The sequence below is a fragment of the Papio anubis genome, chromosome 8, assembly GCF_008728515.1.
Source record: "Papio anubis isolate 15944 chromosome 8, Panubis1.0, whole genome shotgun sequence".
Taxonomy (NCBI): domain Eukaryota; kingdom Metazoa; phylum Chordata; class Mammalia; order Primates; family Cercopithecidae; genus Papio; species Papio anubis.
This window is the reverse complement of record NC_044983.1, coordinates 115,603,201-115,621,612: the sequence shown is the minus strand read 5'-3', so window position 1 is coordinate 115,621,612 and position 18,412 is coordinate 115,603,201. Positions and strand designations below refer to the sequence as shown.

Here is an 18,412-nt window from a genome sequence, read left to right as displayed (position 1 = left end):
TTAAAACAGAGTGTGTTCCAGCAGTTTCTGGAAAGGCTTACTATTGGCCCTGGTGGTCCTGGAGGTCCCGAGGATCCATCCTTTCCTGGAAGGCCCTGGTGAAAAGAAACACAGTGTGTCAGCTAAGCAGATGCTTTACATGGCTTTCAGAATTGGGCTCATCTAACTCCTTTTCACGTTTGGGGGTCAAGTCCTGCTGCTTGCTCTGGACTACCAAGGATTCACTGCCTTTAAACTCTTCATGGAAATTGTTTTTGGCAAGGTGTTTGTGTCTGTTGGCTCCATTAAATTGTTCAGTGCAAGAATTTTAGGTGTAAGAAATGCCACTTACGAACTTAAACAGGAACTTGCTTCCAAAAAGTGCTTTTACTAAACTAAGCATAGCAAATGGGAAGAGGATCCATTCTTGGTCATTAATGAGCAGATGAAAAGATGAATTAGTGTCTTTCATGACCTAAGAGAGTCTTGGGTAGGGAATCTCTATCAGAGGGATCTGTCTTTCATTAGGAGTACTGCAATATCTGAAAGTCTGCAACTTCAGGAGTAAGCTGGAGGAGATTTGGGAGGATTTCCTGCAGCAATGACTGAGCTTTGACTACTGGGCAGATTTACTGTGGGCTTACAAATGAGCACGTGTTTGCGCCTCATTCCCTGGTGGAAGGATTTAAGGCAGAAAGCAAGTGATGTTCTTTATAAAAACATCTTCTTAAATTATAGAATATATATGTATATGTGTGTTTTTTATGTTAAGTGTTAAAAAAACTATAAGAGCTGGGATGACTTACTCCTAAATGTTTATAGCTCTTAATTGTGAATGCTGGCCTTTCCAAAGCAGTTAATTTAAGAGAGAATCTTCAATCTAAATTTTATCATATTCATAAAATTTCATAAAATATTTTTCCAAACACTACCTGTTACTACAGGGAGAAGCTGAATTTTCACCATGGAATTGATGTCCCATTGGAATAATTATTTTCCATCTCAAACTAACTCAAACCTCTCCTGGCATCTTTGCAGACTCTCCCAACTCCCTTTCTGACATTCTTGCCACTTTTCCAGTGAGCCGTCTTTTCCACTTATTTTACCATGAAAATCCATCCTTTTTTTTTTTTTTTTTGAGACAGAGTTTTGTTCTTGTTGCCCAGGCTGGAGTGCAATGGCGCAATCTCAGCTCACCGCAACCTCCCCTTCCCAGGTTCAAGCGATTATCCTGCCTCAGCCTCCAAAGTAGCTGGGATGACAGGCATACACCAGCACGCCCGGCTAATTTTGTATTTTTCGTAGAGATGGGGTTTCTCCATGTTGGTCAGACTTGTCTCAATCTCCCGACCTCAGGTGATCCGCCTGCCTCAGCCTCCCAAAGTGCTGGGATTACAGGCATGAGCCACTGCGCCCAGCAGAAAATGCATCTTTTAGGTCTGTCCAGACTCACATTATGTCTCCCTACCTCAAGGTGTCAAATAAAAGACAGCAATGATAAGGCTGAGGGAGAGGAAATGGTGTGCGAGTTAGGAGAGTGTGAGAGGTGGTGCCAAGGCAGGGTGATATAGTTTGGCTGTGCCCCACCCAAATCTCATCTTAAATAGTAGCTCCAATAATTCCCACACGTCATGAGAGGGACATGGTGGGAGGTAATTGAATCATAGGGGTGAGTCTTTTCCATGATGTTCTCATGATAGTGAACAAGTCTCATGAGATCTGATGGTTTTATAAATTGGGTTCCCCTGCACATGCTCTCTTGCCTGCTGTCATTTAAGACATCACTTTCCTCCTCCTTTGCCTTCTGCCATGATTGTGAGGTCTCCCCAGCCATGTGAAACTCTAAGTCAGTTAAACCTCTTTCCTTTATAAATTACCCAGTCTCGGGTATGTCTTCATTAGCAGCGTGAGAAGAATAATACATAGGGGTAGGACGAGTGTGGAGGAGAAACACTGGTCAGCAAGGCCCTTCGCCACACTCTTAACCTCAGAATGCTAGCGAGTCAGAAACCAGATAAGGCAGAGGATGCATGGGCTCACCAATATTTGTGATTTTCCTTTCCTGCCTAGGCACATTGCTTAGCTGTTTTGCACTCTCTCTGCAATTACACTGGAGCCACATGGCTGAGTTCTGGCCAATGAAAAGGGGCTACTTTCAGGGGGCTAGTATGAGTTTTAGCTCAAAAAAATTTCCAGTGGGTGATTCTACGCTTTATTTTCTCACTCTGGAGCAAACTTAAAGCCCAAATGTTGAAGATAAGTGTTCCAAGATGAAAAGACCCTGAGTTCCTAAATGACTGTGTGGAGCAGAGACTCCCTATCCACCACTCCTCCATCCACCCTTGCTGACAGCTCTGGATTGTGAACAAGTAATCAACTTTCATTCTATTTCATTTTATTGCATTAAACCACTGAGATTTTAGGGTTGTTTATTATAATTGCTGTCCAATCCTGATACATAAGTTGGTATTTTTATTTTTACTACTACTTATATTCTTGCACTTCAGTCAAAAATATTAGTCTTGATAAACCCTGATACAGATTACATTACACACACATACACAGGACCTTAGACCTGCTAACTAAACAATAAAAATTAATGCTGATATCAGTTGAAATAAACTATTTTATTTTATTTTTTTAAGACAGTCTTACTCTGCCACCCAGGCTGGAGTGCAGTGGCACAATCATGACTCACCTCTGCCTTGACCTCCTGGGTGCAAGTGATTCACCCACCTCAGCCTCCCACGTGGCTGCGACTATAGCCATATGCTACTATGCCACCCCTATGATTCAATTACCTCCCACTGCGTCCCTCTCATGCCATGTGGGAATTATTGGAGCTACAATTTAAGATGAGATTTGGGTGGGGACACAGCCAAAACATACTAATTTTTGTATGTTTTGTACAGATGGGGTTTTGTCACATTGCTCAGGCTGGTCTCGGACTCCTAGGCTCAAGTAATCTGCACGCCTTAACTCTCCAAAATGCTGGGATTAAAGGCATGAGCATTGCACCCAGTCCATAAATTATTTTAAATGGAGTTTAAATGTAGCATGTCCAGGAAGAAGGACAAACATCAATCAAAATATGTGATGGATGAACAGGACATTAGAACTCATCCATTTCAACTCCTTCATATTACAAGTGAGAAAACCTGGGGCCAAGAAAGAGTTGAAAGAAAACCTAACTAATTTTTTCAAATAAGTTTATAATAATATATTCTTATTCTGAGATGAAGTTCTTAGAGAAATGGACCGTGGGCACACATTCACTAACTTAAGGAGACATTTTCAAAAAGTCATCTTTTGCTTCCTGCTTTAAAACTCTTCCAGCACTGGCTAGGGAGTGAACATGCACCCATGTGTGAGCCCACAGAGGACCTGTGGGCAATGCAACTGCCCAGCAACCAAAACTGCAGTGTTACTGCAGGGGTTCTCCCCGAGTCACTGCCAGGCTGTGTCCAGAGAAGAAACATTCCAAAAACAAGTGAGGAGAAACTTTTCCACAGAAGGAGGCAAGCTGCAGAAAAGAAACTGCAGAAAATTGCATTGTTCCAAGGAAGAACAGCAGGAAATAACACATTTATTCCCCTCTCCCAATCAGATGAGAGGAGTTTAAAAAACAACAATCTGTCAGTGTTCTCATCTATGACACTGGAAGGGTACTCTTGTGAAGGGGCTTGAATTCACTTGATTTATGGACATGATGTGCATATCATCTGGAAGGATAAATGAAATGTTGCTCCCACATATGAGCTTAATTTGGTGAAAGGGCTAGTGCTTCAGTGTGATCAAACCAAAAGTGGAGGCTGCGGCTGGGTGTGGTGGCTCACGCCTGTAATCCCAGCACGTTGGGAGGCTGAGGCAAAAGGATCACTTGAGCCAGGAGTTCAAGACTAGCCTGGGCAACATAGAGACACCTCTATCTCTATAAAAAAAAAAAAAAAATTAAAATCAAAAAGAAAATGACTCCGTGTGGTGGCTTGCGCCTGTAGTCCCAGCTACTCTGAAGGATTGCTTGAGCCCAGAAGGTTGAAACTTCAGTGAGCTGTGATCACACCACTACACTCCAGTCTGGGTGATAGAGTGAGACCCTTTCTCAAAAAATAAATAAATAAAGCAGAGACTGGATAAGACGTTTGTTTGCTTTAAGTTCTACCTAAAGAGTATCCTCAAAAGTTGGAATTTCTTCTTTCTCTCCTTCTTTTGAGGGCAGAAAATTATGTTTTATTCACTGCTACATTCCTAAAACTTTCTTAACACATTGCTGACACAAAATAGGCACTGCACGTGATCAGGTGCAGTGGCTCATGCCTTTAATCCCAGCACTTTGGGAGACTGAGGTGGGCAGATGACCTGAGGTCAGGAGTTCGAGACCAGCCTGGCCAACATGGTGAAACCCTGTCTCTACTAAAAATACAAAACTTAGCCAGGTGTGGTGGCTCATGCCTGTAATCCCAGCTACTTGGGAGGCTGAGGCACGAGAATCACTTGGACCTGGGAGGTGGAGGTTGCAGTGAGCCAAGATTGCACCATTGCATTCCAGTGGGTGACAAAGCAAGACTCCATGTCAAAAAAAAAAAAGGTACTGCACTAATAAATACTTAATTTGAATAAAATTGAGACTCCTTCTCTACTTATCATGTTGAATAAGTAAGCGTGAATCACAAGTAGAATGCGTCTGGAAATGTATAGGGTGAGGGGAATGCTGGTGTCATTCTCCTTGCTCTTGAACCCTCTGCAAGCATGTCGAAAAGACATCAGGAGTCATCCTACTCTCAGAAGCTGAAATTTCATTTCAGTAAAAGCTTAGGGTTAGGATCCTAGAAGCAGACCCAGATCCTTGTGTATTTGACTTATTGCAGGAGTGTTCTTGGAAGAAACCCGTGAGGTAGTGAAGGAAGTTGGGTAGGGGCAGGGAAGAGGTTAGGTAGAGTAGTGAGTTATCTAAACTTCTGCCTGATCCCATGGGGAGCTCTGGAGTGTGAATTACACATCAGAGTTGACTCACAGTAAGAGTCTATGAACCAAATCAGTTAGTCATTGACTGAGGGCCAAGATAACATTTCCAAGGGCAATTTTCTGGAGAAGGGGACAATTATGAGTTGTTATCAGTCAGCACCATAGCAGCTGGTGATGTAGTTCACCTGCCAGGTAAAAGGGATCCAGTCAGGGCACCAACAGCAACCACTACAATGCATTTTATTCTGGCACTTTTTTTCATGAACAACTAAACACTTTTAGATATAATGGTTCAAGAACAAAGAACAAATTTGTTCAAGAACAAAGGTGGGTTTTGTTTTTGTTTCTGTTTTTTGAGATAGAGTCTCACTCACTCTGTTGCTCAGGCTGGAGTGCAGTGATACAATCTCAGCTCACGGCAATTTCCGCCTCCCAGGTTCAAGAAATTCTCCTGCCTCGGTCTCCTGAGTGGCTGGTATTACAGACATGCACCACCGCACCCAGCTAATTTTTGTATTTTTTTTGTAGAGACAGGATTTCACCATGTTGGTCAGGCGGGTCTTGAACTCCTGACCTTAAGCGATCCACCTGCCTTGGCCTCCCAAAGTGCTGGGATTACAGGCATGAACCACTGCACCCAACCAAGAACAAAAGTGTTTTTAACATTACTGTAAGTTATCTGTTTGCATTGTCTCAAATTTTTCTTACAAATTGTGATAACTAAAAGGATATTAGCCTTAACACCATTTCAAAAACACAAAGCCATTTTTCCTAAAATTTCTTCTTAACCCTAGAAAATTAAAGATCTTCACATTTTCCTTCTCAAAATAGTTTTATTTTTAAACTCTTAAATGATACCAGTAAACCTACCTTTGAAAGAGTTTTCATTTGCAAGCCTTGCATTTGTCATATTATCCAGAAATATCTGTACAGATACCACATGCTAGGGATTCTGCTAGGCTCTAGGTAAACAATGATGAACAAGACAGCCCCTCTTCTAAGAGTTTACAGTTTTGAGGATGGTCAAACAATGAAAAGAAACCAACAGTGTGTTACACTGAGAGACTATAGAGTTCCAATGGGAACATGTAGGAAGCGCACCTAACCCAGGCTTGGGGACAGAGAGATTTTCACAGAAGAGCTGGAATTTAAGTCAAGTAATCAGAATGGTTGGGTCCATGGCATGAGTCTCCCTGTTCACACACCACTGCATGTTACAGCTCTCACTGGCAAGCCAGTCAACTCTTAAAAAGGCAGAGTTCAGGCCCTTCTTCTCACATCTTCATTTCAGGGTGAGCAGCAGTAGCAGCAGCTTTTTATATAAAAGCAATAAACTTGGTGAAAAGAAAAATTTTGTAAGGTATCTGCATTTTGTAGGGTAAATTAATGGGCAAATTCTAGCTTTGTCATTCAGCTTAACTATAATCAGAGCTCATTGAATGATCTTCAACTATTGACAGCTAAAAAAGTGCTTGCATGTCCCCAAACCTTTCTATATGCATAAATTTTCCATTTTACACCAGGGAGCTAATCTAAGAAGATGTGTGTTTAGGAATTGAGCATCCTCATATAAAACAGAACACTTGGCCAGGTGCGGTGGCTCACGCCTGTAATCCTAGCACTTTGGGAGGCCGAGGAGGGTGGGTCACTGAGGGGTTCGGGACCAGCCTGACCAACATGGCGAAGCCCCATCTCTACTAAAAATACAAAAACTAGCCGGGCATGGTAGCTCACACCTGTAAGCCCAGATACTCAAATGGCCGAGGCAGGAGAATCGCTTGAAGCCAGGAGGTGGAGGTTGCAGTGAGCCAAGATCACACCACTGCACTCCAGCCTGGGAGACAGAGTGAGACTCTGTCTCAAAAACAAACAAACAAACAGCAGAACATTTAATTAAGCAATGTACAGTGAATATTAGGAAATAGAAGGTTAAACAATAAGCATAATACGTGAATTCACTTAGGCTGACTTTTTTTTTAAATGCATGAAATCAGTCACCCATAGACAGGGATTTTTTAAAAATAACATGAATAGCTCTAGGCATTTTTCCTTTTTAATATTCCTACCTCAAAATATTAATATGCACCCATAGTCCACATTAAAAATAATTCTTGCTATAAAAACTTGAAAGGATTTTTATAATTTGCTTTTAAAAACATTTACCAATGAGCAACTTACTAAGTTATGGTTGGCTATGATTTATCAGCAAAAGTATACCTAACCCACAATCTGCTTTCAAAATCACTAATATTTGAAAAAACACTAAATTTAACTATGGCTGAAATTGGCAAAGCATATTGTTATATAGACATTTAATTAAACACTTCTTAATTTCCATTTTTGCAGTTTTCTTTTCCATACTATAGAACAAATATATGTGCTTTTTTTCAAGTTTCTAAACATTTTTCGGTAGGCTCTTTAAAAGTTTGTAGTTTGTAGGTACTGTGCCCATGGTCTCTCAAAAACCGACCTGCCCATAAATAGTGCTGCAATTGAAAATCAAGTCAGAAGGGAGAATACTTGTTTCTGTAGCCAGCAGAAATACTGCTTAGAACTAGCGACTCAATTATAATATTCTTCATCCATTCATTCTTTGAAGCAGACAATGGTAGGTCATGATACTAACCTTAAGATTCTGGCCAATTGTTAAGGTCATTCAACTGACGCTATACCCTTGGGTAGAGTGGGGTCTGTAAGCAGCTGGCAACAGATGAATTTGTTGAAAGGGGCCAGGCTCAAGCAGTCAGGGTTAGAGAAATGCTTCTTGAAGAAACCCCCGTTGCACCATTTCAACCCTGTGGCATGCTCTGGACTTCTGTAAGCAGACTAGTGTGGCAGCTAGCCATAAGAAATAAGGCTGCTACTTGCAGCAAAGGATTAAGACCAACCACCAGATTAAGAGGCCAAGCAACTAGAAGCCACACACCCTGCAAACACTGTCCCAGGCTAGAGATCCAGGATCAACCCTTGTGTTGGGTCACATGGGGAAATTTTCAGTAACACAAACTTGCACACACACACATTAAAAATGTATATGTATATATGCACAGATAAACATATACATCTATTTATATGTTATATATACACATATACTATTTTTATTTCATTTATTTATTCATTTATTTTTAAATTCTTTTTAGGTTCAGGGGTACATGTGCTGGTTTGTTATACAGGTAAATTGCATATCACAGGGGTCTGTTGTATAGATTATTTTGCTACCCAGGTAATAAGCATAGTACCTAACACGTAGTTTTTTGATCCTTATCCTCCTCTCTCCCTCTACCCTCAAGTAGGTCCCAGTGTCCATTGTTCCCTTCTTTGTGTCCACATGTACTCAATGTTTAGCTCCCACTTATAAGTGAGACTATGTGGTATTTGGTTTTCTATTCCTGTGTTAGTTTACCCAGGATAATGGCCTCCGGATCCATCCATGTTGCTTAAAAGGACACTATCTCATTCTTATAGCCAAGGCAATCCTAAGCGAAAAGAACAAAGCTGGAGGCGTCACACTTCATGACTTCAAACTGTACTACAGAGGTACGGTAACCAAAAGAACATGATACTGGTACAAGAGCAGACACATAGACCAATGGAGCAGAAGAGAGAACCCAGAAATAAGACCACACACCAGTAACTATCTGATCTTTGAGAAATGTGACAAAAATAAGCAATGGGGAAATGACTCCATTTTCAATACATGGTGCTGGGATAACTGGCCAACTACATGAAGAAGATTGAAACTGGACCCTTTCCTTATACCATATTATACAAATATTAACTCAAGATGGATTAAAAACTTAAATGTAAAACCCAAAACTATAAAAACTCTCGAAGACAACCAAGGCAATACCATTCAGGACATAGGCATGGGCAAAGATTTCATGACAAAGCTGCCAAAAACAACTGCAACAAAAGCAAAAATTGACAAACGGGCTCTAATTATACTAAAGAGCTTCTGTACAGCGAAAGAAACTATCAACAGACTAAAAAGACAACTTACAGAATGGGAGAAAAATTTTGCAAACTATGCATCTGACAAAGACTGAATATCTAGCATCTCTAAGGGACTTAAACAAACTTACAAGAAAAAAAAAAAACTCCGTTAAAAACTAGGCAAAGGATATGAACAGACATTTCTCAAAAGAAGACATACATGCAGCCAACAATCATATGAAAAAAAAAAGCTCAACATCACTAATCATTAAAGAAATGCAAATCAAAACCCCAATGAGATGTCATCTCACACCAGTCAGAATACCTATTATTAAAAAGTTAAAAACAAAACAAAACAAAAACAGATGCTGGTGAAGTTGTGGAAGAAAAGGAATGCTTTTACACTATTGGTGGGAGTGTAAACTAGTTCAACCATTGTGGAAGGCAGTGTGGTGATTCCTTAAAGACCTAAAGACAGAATTACCATTCAATCTCGCAATCCCATTACTGGGATATGCCCAAAGGAGTATAAACTGTTCTATTATAAAGACACATGCATGTATAGGTTCATTGCAGCACTATTCACAATAGCAAAGACATGGAATCAACCTAAATGCCCATCAATGATAGACTGGATAAAGAAAATGTAGTACATATACACCATAGAATACCATGCAGCCACAAAAAAGAACAAGAGCATGTCCTTTGCAAGGACATGGATGGAGCTGGAGGGCATTATTCTTACCAAACTTATGCAGGAATAGAAAAACCAGATTCTGCATGTTCTCACTTGTAAGTGGGAGCTAAATGATGAGAACACACAGACACATAAAAGGAAACAACTCACACTGGGACCTATCAGTGGGTGAAGGATGGCAGAAGGGAGAGAATCAGGAAAAATAATTGATGTATACTAGGTTTAACAGCTTAATACTTGGGTGATGAAATAATTTGTACAACCAACCCCCATGTCACATATTTACCTATGTAACAAACCTGCATATCTTGCACATGTACCACACATACTATTTTATTTTTATTTTAAGTTCCAGGGTGCATATACAGGATGTGCAGGTTTGTTACATAGGTAAATGTGTGCCATGGTGGTTTGCTGTACCTATCAACCTGTCACCGAGGTATCAATCCCAGCATGCATTAGTTATTTTTCCTAATGCTCTCCTTCCCCGACCCCACCTCCCACCAGGCCCCAGTGTGTGCTGTTCTCCTCCCTGCGTCCATGTTATCTCATTGTTCAGTTCCCACTTATAAGTGAGAACATGCGGTCCACATATACGATTTTTAATATATACACACTCATTTATAATTTCAATGTGTATCTATATAAATATAAACATATGTACATTTTTAGTAACCTGCAGTGATGACTTCAGGGAATTAAAACAAAACAAAATACCAGCAATAGTCTATTAAAGAAATCACTTTGACATCGGTAGGTCTCACACAATATACTACCTAGTAATTCCAAAACCTAGCTGGTTATCAGAATCATTAAGCTTTTAAAAACTATACATTCCTAAGTCATGCCTAAGACCTTTTGATTCCAAATCTCTGAGACTGAAGTCCAGGAATCTGTATATTAAAACACAAAACAACAACCTGATGACTTAAGTTAGGAAACTGCTGGTTTACCAATATAAAATGCAAGTCCCGACGCTGAAGGACAGTGTTAGAACCAGGGTGCAAAGCAGATGTTACTATTTGTACCACGCCTGTGTCTCAGATAAAGACAATTTCAGAAGTATCTTTTTTTTTTCTTTCTGAGACGGGGTCTTGTTCTGTCACCCAGGCTGGAGAGCAGTGGTGCGATCTCGGCTCACTGCAACCTCCACCTCCTGGGTTCAAGTAATTCTCCTACCTCAGCCTCCTGAGTAGCTGGGATTACAGGTGCGTTGACACCATGCCCAGTTATTTTATTTATTTATTTTGTATTTTTAGTAGGGACAGGGTATCACCATGTTGGCCAGGCTTGTCTTGAACGCCTGACCTCGTGATCCACCCGCCTCGGCCTCCCAAAGTGCTGGGATTGTAGGCGTGCGCCACCGTGCCCAGTCCAGAAGTATCCTTAGAGTCAGTAATAACAGGAAACTAATGTGTCCTAGTAGCTGTTCTCTTCTCAGATGTGCCCAGGTGTGCCACTCTCCAGGTAAAGGTGTAAAGTGATCAAGAAAGCATATTTTTATGGGTGTAGTATCAGTATCTACTTCTTCAAGAAAGTTACCCACACTGGGTTCCTATTGCCCCAAAATGCAGGGTGAGATATCTTCCATGTTGAAGTCCTGCTTATTAAATATCTCTTTTGAGAAAGATTTTCTCACAGTAACAAAATCCTATGGTGATCTTTACGAATATAATTTTGTGGAAAGAAAGAGTGACGTGTAGGAGCTAGGCAGATGGATTAAAATCCTAGCTCTAACACTTACTAGCCATGTGCCATTGTTTCTTCAGTTATCTGAGCTTTAGATTCTTTGTCTGTAAAATGGGGATAACAATGCCTAGCACTCATAGTTATTCTGAGGACTGGAGAATATCATATTTGCAAAGCACCTGCACATACTCAATAATTAATGGTAGTAGTTGCTGCTATTTTTATTAAAATAATCTGCTTAGTCTCAATTGCATATACCATCATCACTGTGGCTGATTGCGCAAAGGCTTTCTTGGGATTTTATAAAACCCATCTAGACCCACAAAGAAGAAAATCAAATTATTCCCTCCACTAGTTTTGTGATGGTATTTACACATCCTCTTCAGAAGGAGTAAGATGCTCAAGGGAAAAATTATCATGAATCTTAGTATTTTACAAAATATTCCTTAGATAAATATTTCATCACTGCTTAACATTTATGATAAAAATTAAATCCAGATAGTTGACTCAAGTTCAGTTTCTCAAGTGCATGTCAAGTCTAACTCACTTTTGAAGAAATGGAATATTCATCACAAATATGTCCTTTGTAGACATAAAACCTGCACAATCTAGAAGCATGCTTCTGGTGTCCTTGTCATTTGAAATCCAAGAAAAAAAAATTTAACTTGCTTTTAAAAAAAGAATTTTTGTATTTCTTTAGTCTTCTAGGGCATCTTGAAATGTCAAGTACAAGCCTTATAAAATATTATAAATGTCCAGACTTAAGTTTACCTTGAAAATAGTGAATACTAATATTAGCTAAAATCACATTTTTATAGAGAAATGCTTTATATGAATTAATCTCCATGACAATTCTCTACAGTCAAATATTATTTTTTCCACTTTACCACTGAGGAAAGTGAGGCTTGGAAACATGAAGTAATCCATGTCTTGCCTGTTCTTCCTAGTTTTCCTGGGGACCACCCTGATGTCTAGGGTGGGGACTGAGAAATCCACCCTATATTAGAGGAGCTCAAAGATCACAGGATAGGTCCTGAGGTCACAGATACCAAGAAAAGAAGAGGAAGGAGATGAGAGCAGTGACAAGATTTACAGTGCAATGAAAGATGAGACGAAAACGCTTTCTTCTGGAATGACCTGGAATGAAAACTGAATGCCTCAATGCACTTGGCTATGAAATATGAACTTGCACTATTGCTTTTCAAAGTGTGGTCCTGTACTCTACTGGCTGCCTAGCAAGAGGCTGCAACTTGTTCAGTGAAGAAGTCCAGTTTTTACCGGACTTGCTTATGGCCTCAGGCCCAGAGTTGAATAAGAGCTACCTCTAAGAGTCAAAGATTCCCCTTGGGAAAAGCCAGAATAAGCTAGAAACATTAGAAGAAAAGATGTTTCATCTTCTCTTTTATTATTTGTTAAGATCTCTCTCCTTTTAGGTTAAATTCAGGGGTACTATTGGTTTCAGCTCCAGGAAAGGGATGCTAACCTTTCCCTAAGCTTTCAGTCAAGGTGATGGCACCTGGTTTGCACTTTAAGTTTGTGCCTGTCAATAAGAGAAGACAAAGATTTGGCCAGGTGTTGTGGCTCGTGCTTGTAATCCCAGCACTTTGGGAGGCTGAGGCAGGAGAATCGCTTGAAGCCAGGTGTTTGAGACCACCCTGGGCAACATAACAAGACCCCAATCTCTACAAAAACAAAAAATTAGCCAGACATGGTGGTGCAAACCTGCAGTACCAGCTACTTGGTAGGCTGAGGTGGGAGCATCACTTGAGCCCAGGAGTTTGAGGCTGCAGTGAGTCACGATTGTAACACTGCACTCCAGCCTGGGCCACAGAGCAAGACCTTATCTGTAAAAATTAAAATTAAAATAAGTAAATAAACAAGAGAAGGCAAAGATAGAAAAGAAAGAAAAATGAGCAGTAAGGAATAGCCCACCAAACCTACTGCACACCACACTCACGTACTCCTTACACTGTCCAAGGAGCTAAAAGCACCCATTGAACATCATTGAAAATGTTTGTTGCAGCTTCCTTCTCCTTTCCCTAGAGTAGCCTTTACTCACACAGGACTGGGGAAATAAAGGCACAGTAACATTAAGTGATTTCAGTGCTCAGAGTGGAGGGAAATAAAAAACTTTGCCTTCCTGAATTTCTGGACAGTGAAGCCTGACTGGGGAGTTTTCTGGAAGTGTCTTCTCAGTCATTTCAGCAGTAAGTTTCATCATCCTGCGTTTGCTCTCTGTCTGTTCCAAGCCATGGTTGTTATTGTTGTTGTAATTTTTTTTTCCCCAAATGTAGCTTTGCCTTTTAGAATGGCCTGAGGTGGAGCAGGAATAACTGCAAGGTGTTTGTGCTTACTCTATAAACAGTACCTCCTCTCCTACTGCCAAACCAGGGAGAGCTGGCCCTCCAGTGCAGCATGTCTTCTGGGGTGCTTCGTGTCCAAGGTCTGTCTCCCACCATGAAAGCTGTCCTGGGCCTCCTACCTTACAATCCTGCCCAGTAATTATTAATATCTAACCGTGTTAGAACTTTACTATCCTTAAGCCCTCAGATCAGTTGACTGAACAGATCACAGCCACCTAAATAGGCATTTTTAATCCATCCTTCATTTCTTCTTTCCTTCTCTACTGTCTCTGAGAAGACCCTTTTGTTTTTCTGGCCCCAGGGAATAGCCATGCTCTTATCCCTTCCTCCCATCTCCTCTAGGTAAATAGTCTACAAACTGTCTCCCTCTGCCATTGAAGTTCTCTCTTCTTCTGGATTCTTCCCTGTAGGCAGTAATGAGCAACTCTGTCCAGGCTGATTGTAGTACACGGCATATTATATATGCTCGATTAAGACATTGCTGATTGATAAAAAAAATATGTGGTCCTTCTCTCAAGCAAGGCAGCCATGTTACACAATTTCAGGGGCACCATTTTGTTTTATTCTGTGTGAATGGCATCCCCTCCTGTTGCACATTGAAATGATATTGCCTTCAAATATCTCTCCTAAAAGAATCATCACAGGATTCATATAATCTTTTCTTTAAACATGGCCCTATAAAGAATGAGTATCCTCAGAAATCTAGTTTGGAAAAGCAAGCCCACTTCCATCTAATATGTTTTCAAAGTAAGAATCAGACATACTCTAAAAGTTTGACTTCCAGATTGGAAGAGAAAGTAAAATAAAATCCAAGTACAGATATCTTATCACTTTATTACAGCTCTAAGACTTTTAATCCTATAGAGGAATACACGTTTGGAGGGATAGCAAAATATTTATCAAAAGTCTGTGTTGGTCTATTGGTGTTAAAAGAAAGAATTCCAAAACCAAATGATTCAAACACTAATCCAACATGTCTGATTTGTGAGTTCTTTGCCAAGATTGGACTTCATGCACAGATAAATCAAATAAACTCACCAAACTAAATCTTCAGAATTGCCATTCTCAGAACTTCAGGAATCACGAAGGAATCCAGGTGTGTAACCACACAGGATCTTAGCCTACGCCCTTTGCCAAAATATATAAATATTTCTAGACGTTCCTTCCACATGTACAACAAGAACGCTACATAAATCTAACTGTTACAGAATGCCTTCTTCAGATACATTCACCTAAACATGTTTCACGGACTAAGTAATTCCATTTGATGAACAGAGACTACACTGAGATTTTACACAAACGAAAGTTTGGTGTTAAAAAAAAGCGGGGTGGAAGTAGAAGGGTTGCACATCTACATTCTATAGAAAAAAAACAAGAACAATTTCACTATTCTTGAACAGTATAGCTACCCTGAGCTAAAAGCAAGCCTTGTTTGAGTAGAGAAGTGAGCGCTCAAGTCAATTGTTTGCTAACCTAGTAAGTTTGACCAAAAACACCAGTGAACGCCAGATGTGTTGTCCTTCATTGGCTTGGATCTAAGTGGCTGCCACTCTATATAATCCAGTCTTGAGGAAAACTGTGGAGCCGCTCACATGTCTAAATCGGTGACAGTTTAAGGAAGATCAGCCTCTGTGTCCCTTGCTGAAAATTTAATGACTTCTTATTGCCTTCATGTTAAAGTTCAAAATCCTTAGTTGGAAAAAAATAGATGATTTAAGTGAATTTATGCTTACCTCTCTAACTTCATCTCTTAACAATCGCCCCACACCTAAGTATGTGTGCAAATGCATTCAACACACACACACAATTACTCTAATCTCCTGCCATAACTAAATGAAATACAATATTGGAAATGCCCCACCTTCCCTCACCTCTATCTCTTTGTATATGTTGTTTCCTCTGCTTGCAATAGTTTTCCTTTCCTTGTTCACCTGGCTGACTTCTATCTTTCAATCGAGACTCGGCCTAGATGGTACATCCTCTGAGAAGCCTTCTTCCAGCCTCCAAGTCTAGCTTGGTTATCCATTCTTTGTGTTTTCACAGGGCTCTGCTCCCATTATAGCATGTAATAAAAATTTCTTATTTACTTGTATTTCTTCCCAATAAACTATGAACTCTTTGAGAACAAGAACCTCAAACCTGGTTCAGTAAAACTTTATCGACTAAACAAATACCAGATGTTAATGTATCCCTTTCCTGAACATCTTTACACTTTATTGTACTGCTGTCCACTTGAACAGATGAAAAGAACCAATAATTGAACTATATTAAATAAATGGAGATTGCCATGTAAGCGATACTACAGAAAGCCATTCTATTTAAATTTCAATTCATATGGTTCTTTATTTCCTTTACATGTATGCCTCAAGGATTCGAAAGAACTGGAGAAACCTACTAAACCAATGCACACAATAAACTATATTCAGGTTATGGGAGCACTCGGAAAGGGATGTGCTAATTTGGGAAGGTTTGATGAAAGTTCCTAGGGTTTGACAAAGTAATGAACATAGAAGATGTCAGTGAAGGGAAATAAAAACAGGAGAAAACAAAAAGCAAAAACTGGCTTGACTCCCTTACATAGAAGCCAGTCAGCAATAAGAGTGACCTGGTGAAAAGTCTACTTTGCTAAAAACCAACCTTAGGCAAGACCTTACCCTCTGGCCTGGTGAGCCATCACGTCCTGGTGAACCAACGCCTCCTGGGATACCCTATGTAGAACAGGGACAAAAAAGAGTCAGGTTCACAGGAATGAGTCATCTGCTCACCCAGCTTCCCTGAAATAGATGAAGGCCTCCAAACAAACCTAAGAGCATAATGGTGAACCCTTTGTAACCCACAATTCAGACTTAGAAGTTATTCATGGGCAAAGAACATTGCCTGTCAGAGCTCACCTGAGGAACATCAGTGTGACTCTCAAAAGCGGCTTAGGGTAAGTGAATACAGGCAAACAGTCTTTAATATGGAAAACACTTACCAAGATCACAACTGACTTCAGAAGCTCCAGCTTTTTTTCCCCCCTTGGCAAAGGTGTAGACTGACAGCAATAGACTTAAAAAATAAAAATATTACCTGTGGACCTGGAAAGCCAGTATCTCCTTTCTCTCCTTTTTCTCCTGGCATTCCCTGAATATCCAAAAGTATACAGAGTTAAGTTCACATAGGGAAATTCTTAGCATTTTCTTTTCCCTCTCTCATTATTTAAATGTTTTCCAAAGTAAATTGTGTTCACACTAACATCTAAACAGAATATATATATCCTTTTTTTTTTTTTTTTGAGATGGAGTCTTGCCCTTGTTGCCCAGACCAGAGTACAGTGACACGATCTTGGCTCGCTGCAACCTCTGCCTCCCGGGTCCAAGCTATTCTACTGCCTCAGCCTCCGAGTAGCTGGGATTGCAGACGCCCGCCACCACATCCGGCTAATTTTTGTACTTTATTAGTAGAGATGGGGTTTCATCATGTTGGCCAGGCTGGTCTCAAGTTCCTGATTTCAAGTGATCCGCCTGCCTTGGCCTCCCAAAGTTCTAGGATTACAGGCATGAGCCACTGCACCCAGCCAACAGAATATATTTCACTTTCCACATATGTTATACCATTTATGTAAACATTTGTATGGAGCTGAACATTTATATACCAGGATAGTTTTAACATAGAATATACAGTCTAATATGGCGAGGCCAATACTGTAAATACATGGAGGGCAGACTTGAACATTTCAGTATTATTTACAGTTTGGATTTTACAATCTCATATCTATGTAGATTTGTTTTGTTTTGCTTTGGCTAGAAGATACTCAAATGGAATATAAGAAGGGAAAAGCAAACACAGAATCTGGCATGTAGTAAGACCTCAACCAATGTTTATTATTAGTAGTAATTACACAAATTGGCACATTAATGCTTTCTAAAATGTAAAAATAACACTGTAGGAGAAACTTCTCAGCTAGGCAGACACAATCATATGTGCAGAAAGATTGCCAAAAATTGTATTTAAAAGGATCTGGTTGCTTCCAACATGAATTAAAGAGATTGGTTTTATTCTTAACTGTAGACCCCTATAGGAAGATTAATGAAGATTAGTGAATGGAATTAACTTTTTTTCAATGGTACAAAACGACTTTCCAAAGAAATGCAGCTATATAAAGTACACTGTCTAAAATTCTAAAACTCTCACTCTCCATAAACTGCACTTCGATGTCATCTGAGATAAGGATCATGAATAAACGGCTTTTATTAATTTATATCAGCAGTTACCACACATAATGAAAAAACTTAAATTTGTATAACATTTGTTACTTTCTGGATGTTATCACATCCATTAAGAATTTAGTTAAAAGAGAAAAAGGGCTACATATGCTAAGCTTTGTTCTTTCTCTATAGACACAATGCTTGTGGATGGACCTACCTCCAATAGTATGCATGTACTTATTTGTTAAAAGACCTTCATCATTGAACAAAAAATGGCTAAGGGCACAATTAGTGAAATGACACTCCGTCATTGTTTTCAAAGGGACTGATATTCATTATGAAGACACAGAAGACAAAAGTTCATTCTTTGTAACCGCATGGAAAAGAGACAACAATAAAATCCATCTGAATGTTTGAACATAACTCACGGGCATTCCTTGAATGGACAGACCACTTGGTCCTTGGGGTCCAGGTGGACCCTGAGGTCCTGGTAGACCAACTTCACCCCGAGGGCCATCTGGTCCCTGGAAGGCAACAGAGAAGTATCATCCTAAAAGTAAGTTAGACTCTCTGACATCTAAAAAATATTTCTGCTTAGG

General features: G+C 40.0%; 1 protein-coding gene across 4 annotated transcripts in view; it reads right to left on the bottom strand.

The window, feature by feature from the left end:
- The window catches only part of COL14A1 (collagen type XIV alpha 1 chain), a 281,368-nt gene that overhangs the window by 46,040 nt on the left and 216,916 nt on the right, over nucleotides 1-18,412 (bottom strand). For all 4 annotated transcript variants that reach the window (XM_031650141.1, XM_031650143.1, XM_031650140.1 and 1 more), the window contains exons 38-41: nucleotides 18,242-18,337; nucleotides 16,696-16,749; nucleotides 16,281-16,334; nucleotides 42-95 (exon numbers count right to left, since the gene is read on the bottom strand). In XM_031650141.1, the coding sequence (XP_031506001.1) occupies nucleotides 42-95; nucleotides 16,281-16,334; nucleotides 16,696-16,749; nucleotides 18,242-18,337 (258 nt within the window). The remainder of the gene's footprint in view (nucleotides 1-41; nucleotides 96-16,280; nucleotides 16,335-16,695; nucleotides 16,750-18,241; nucleotides 18,338-18,412) is intronic.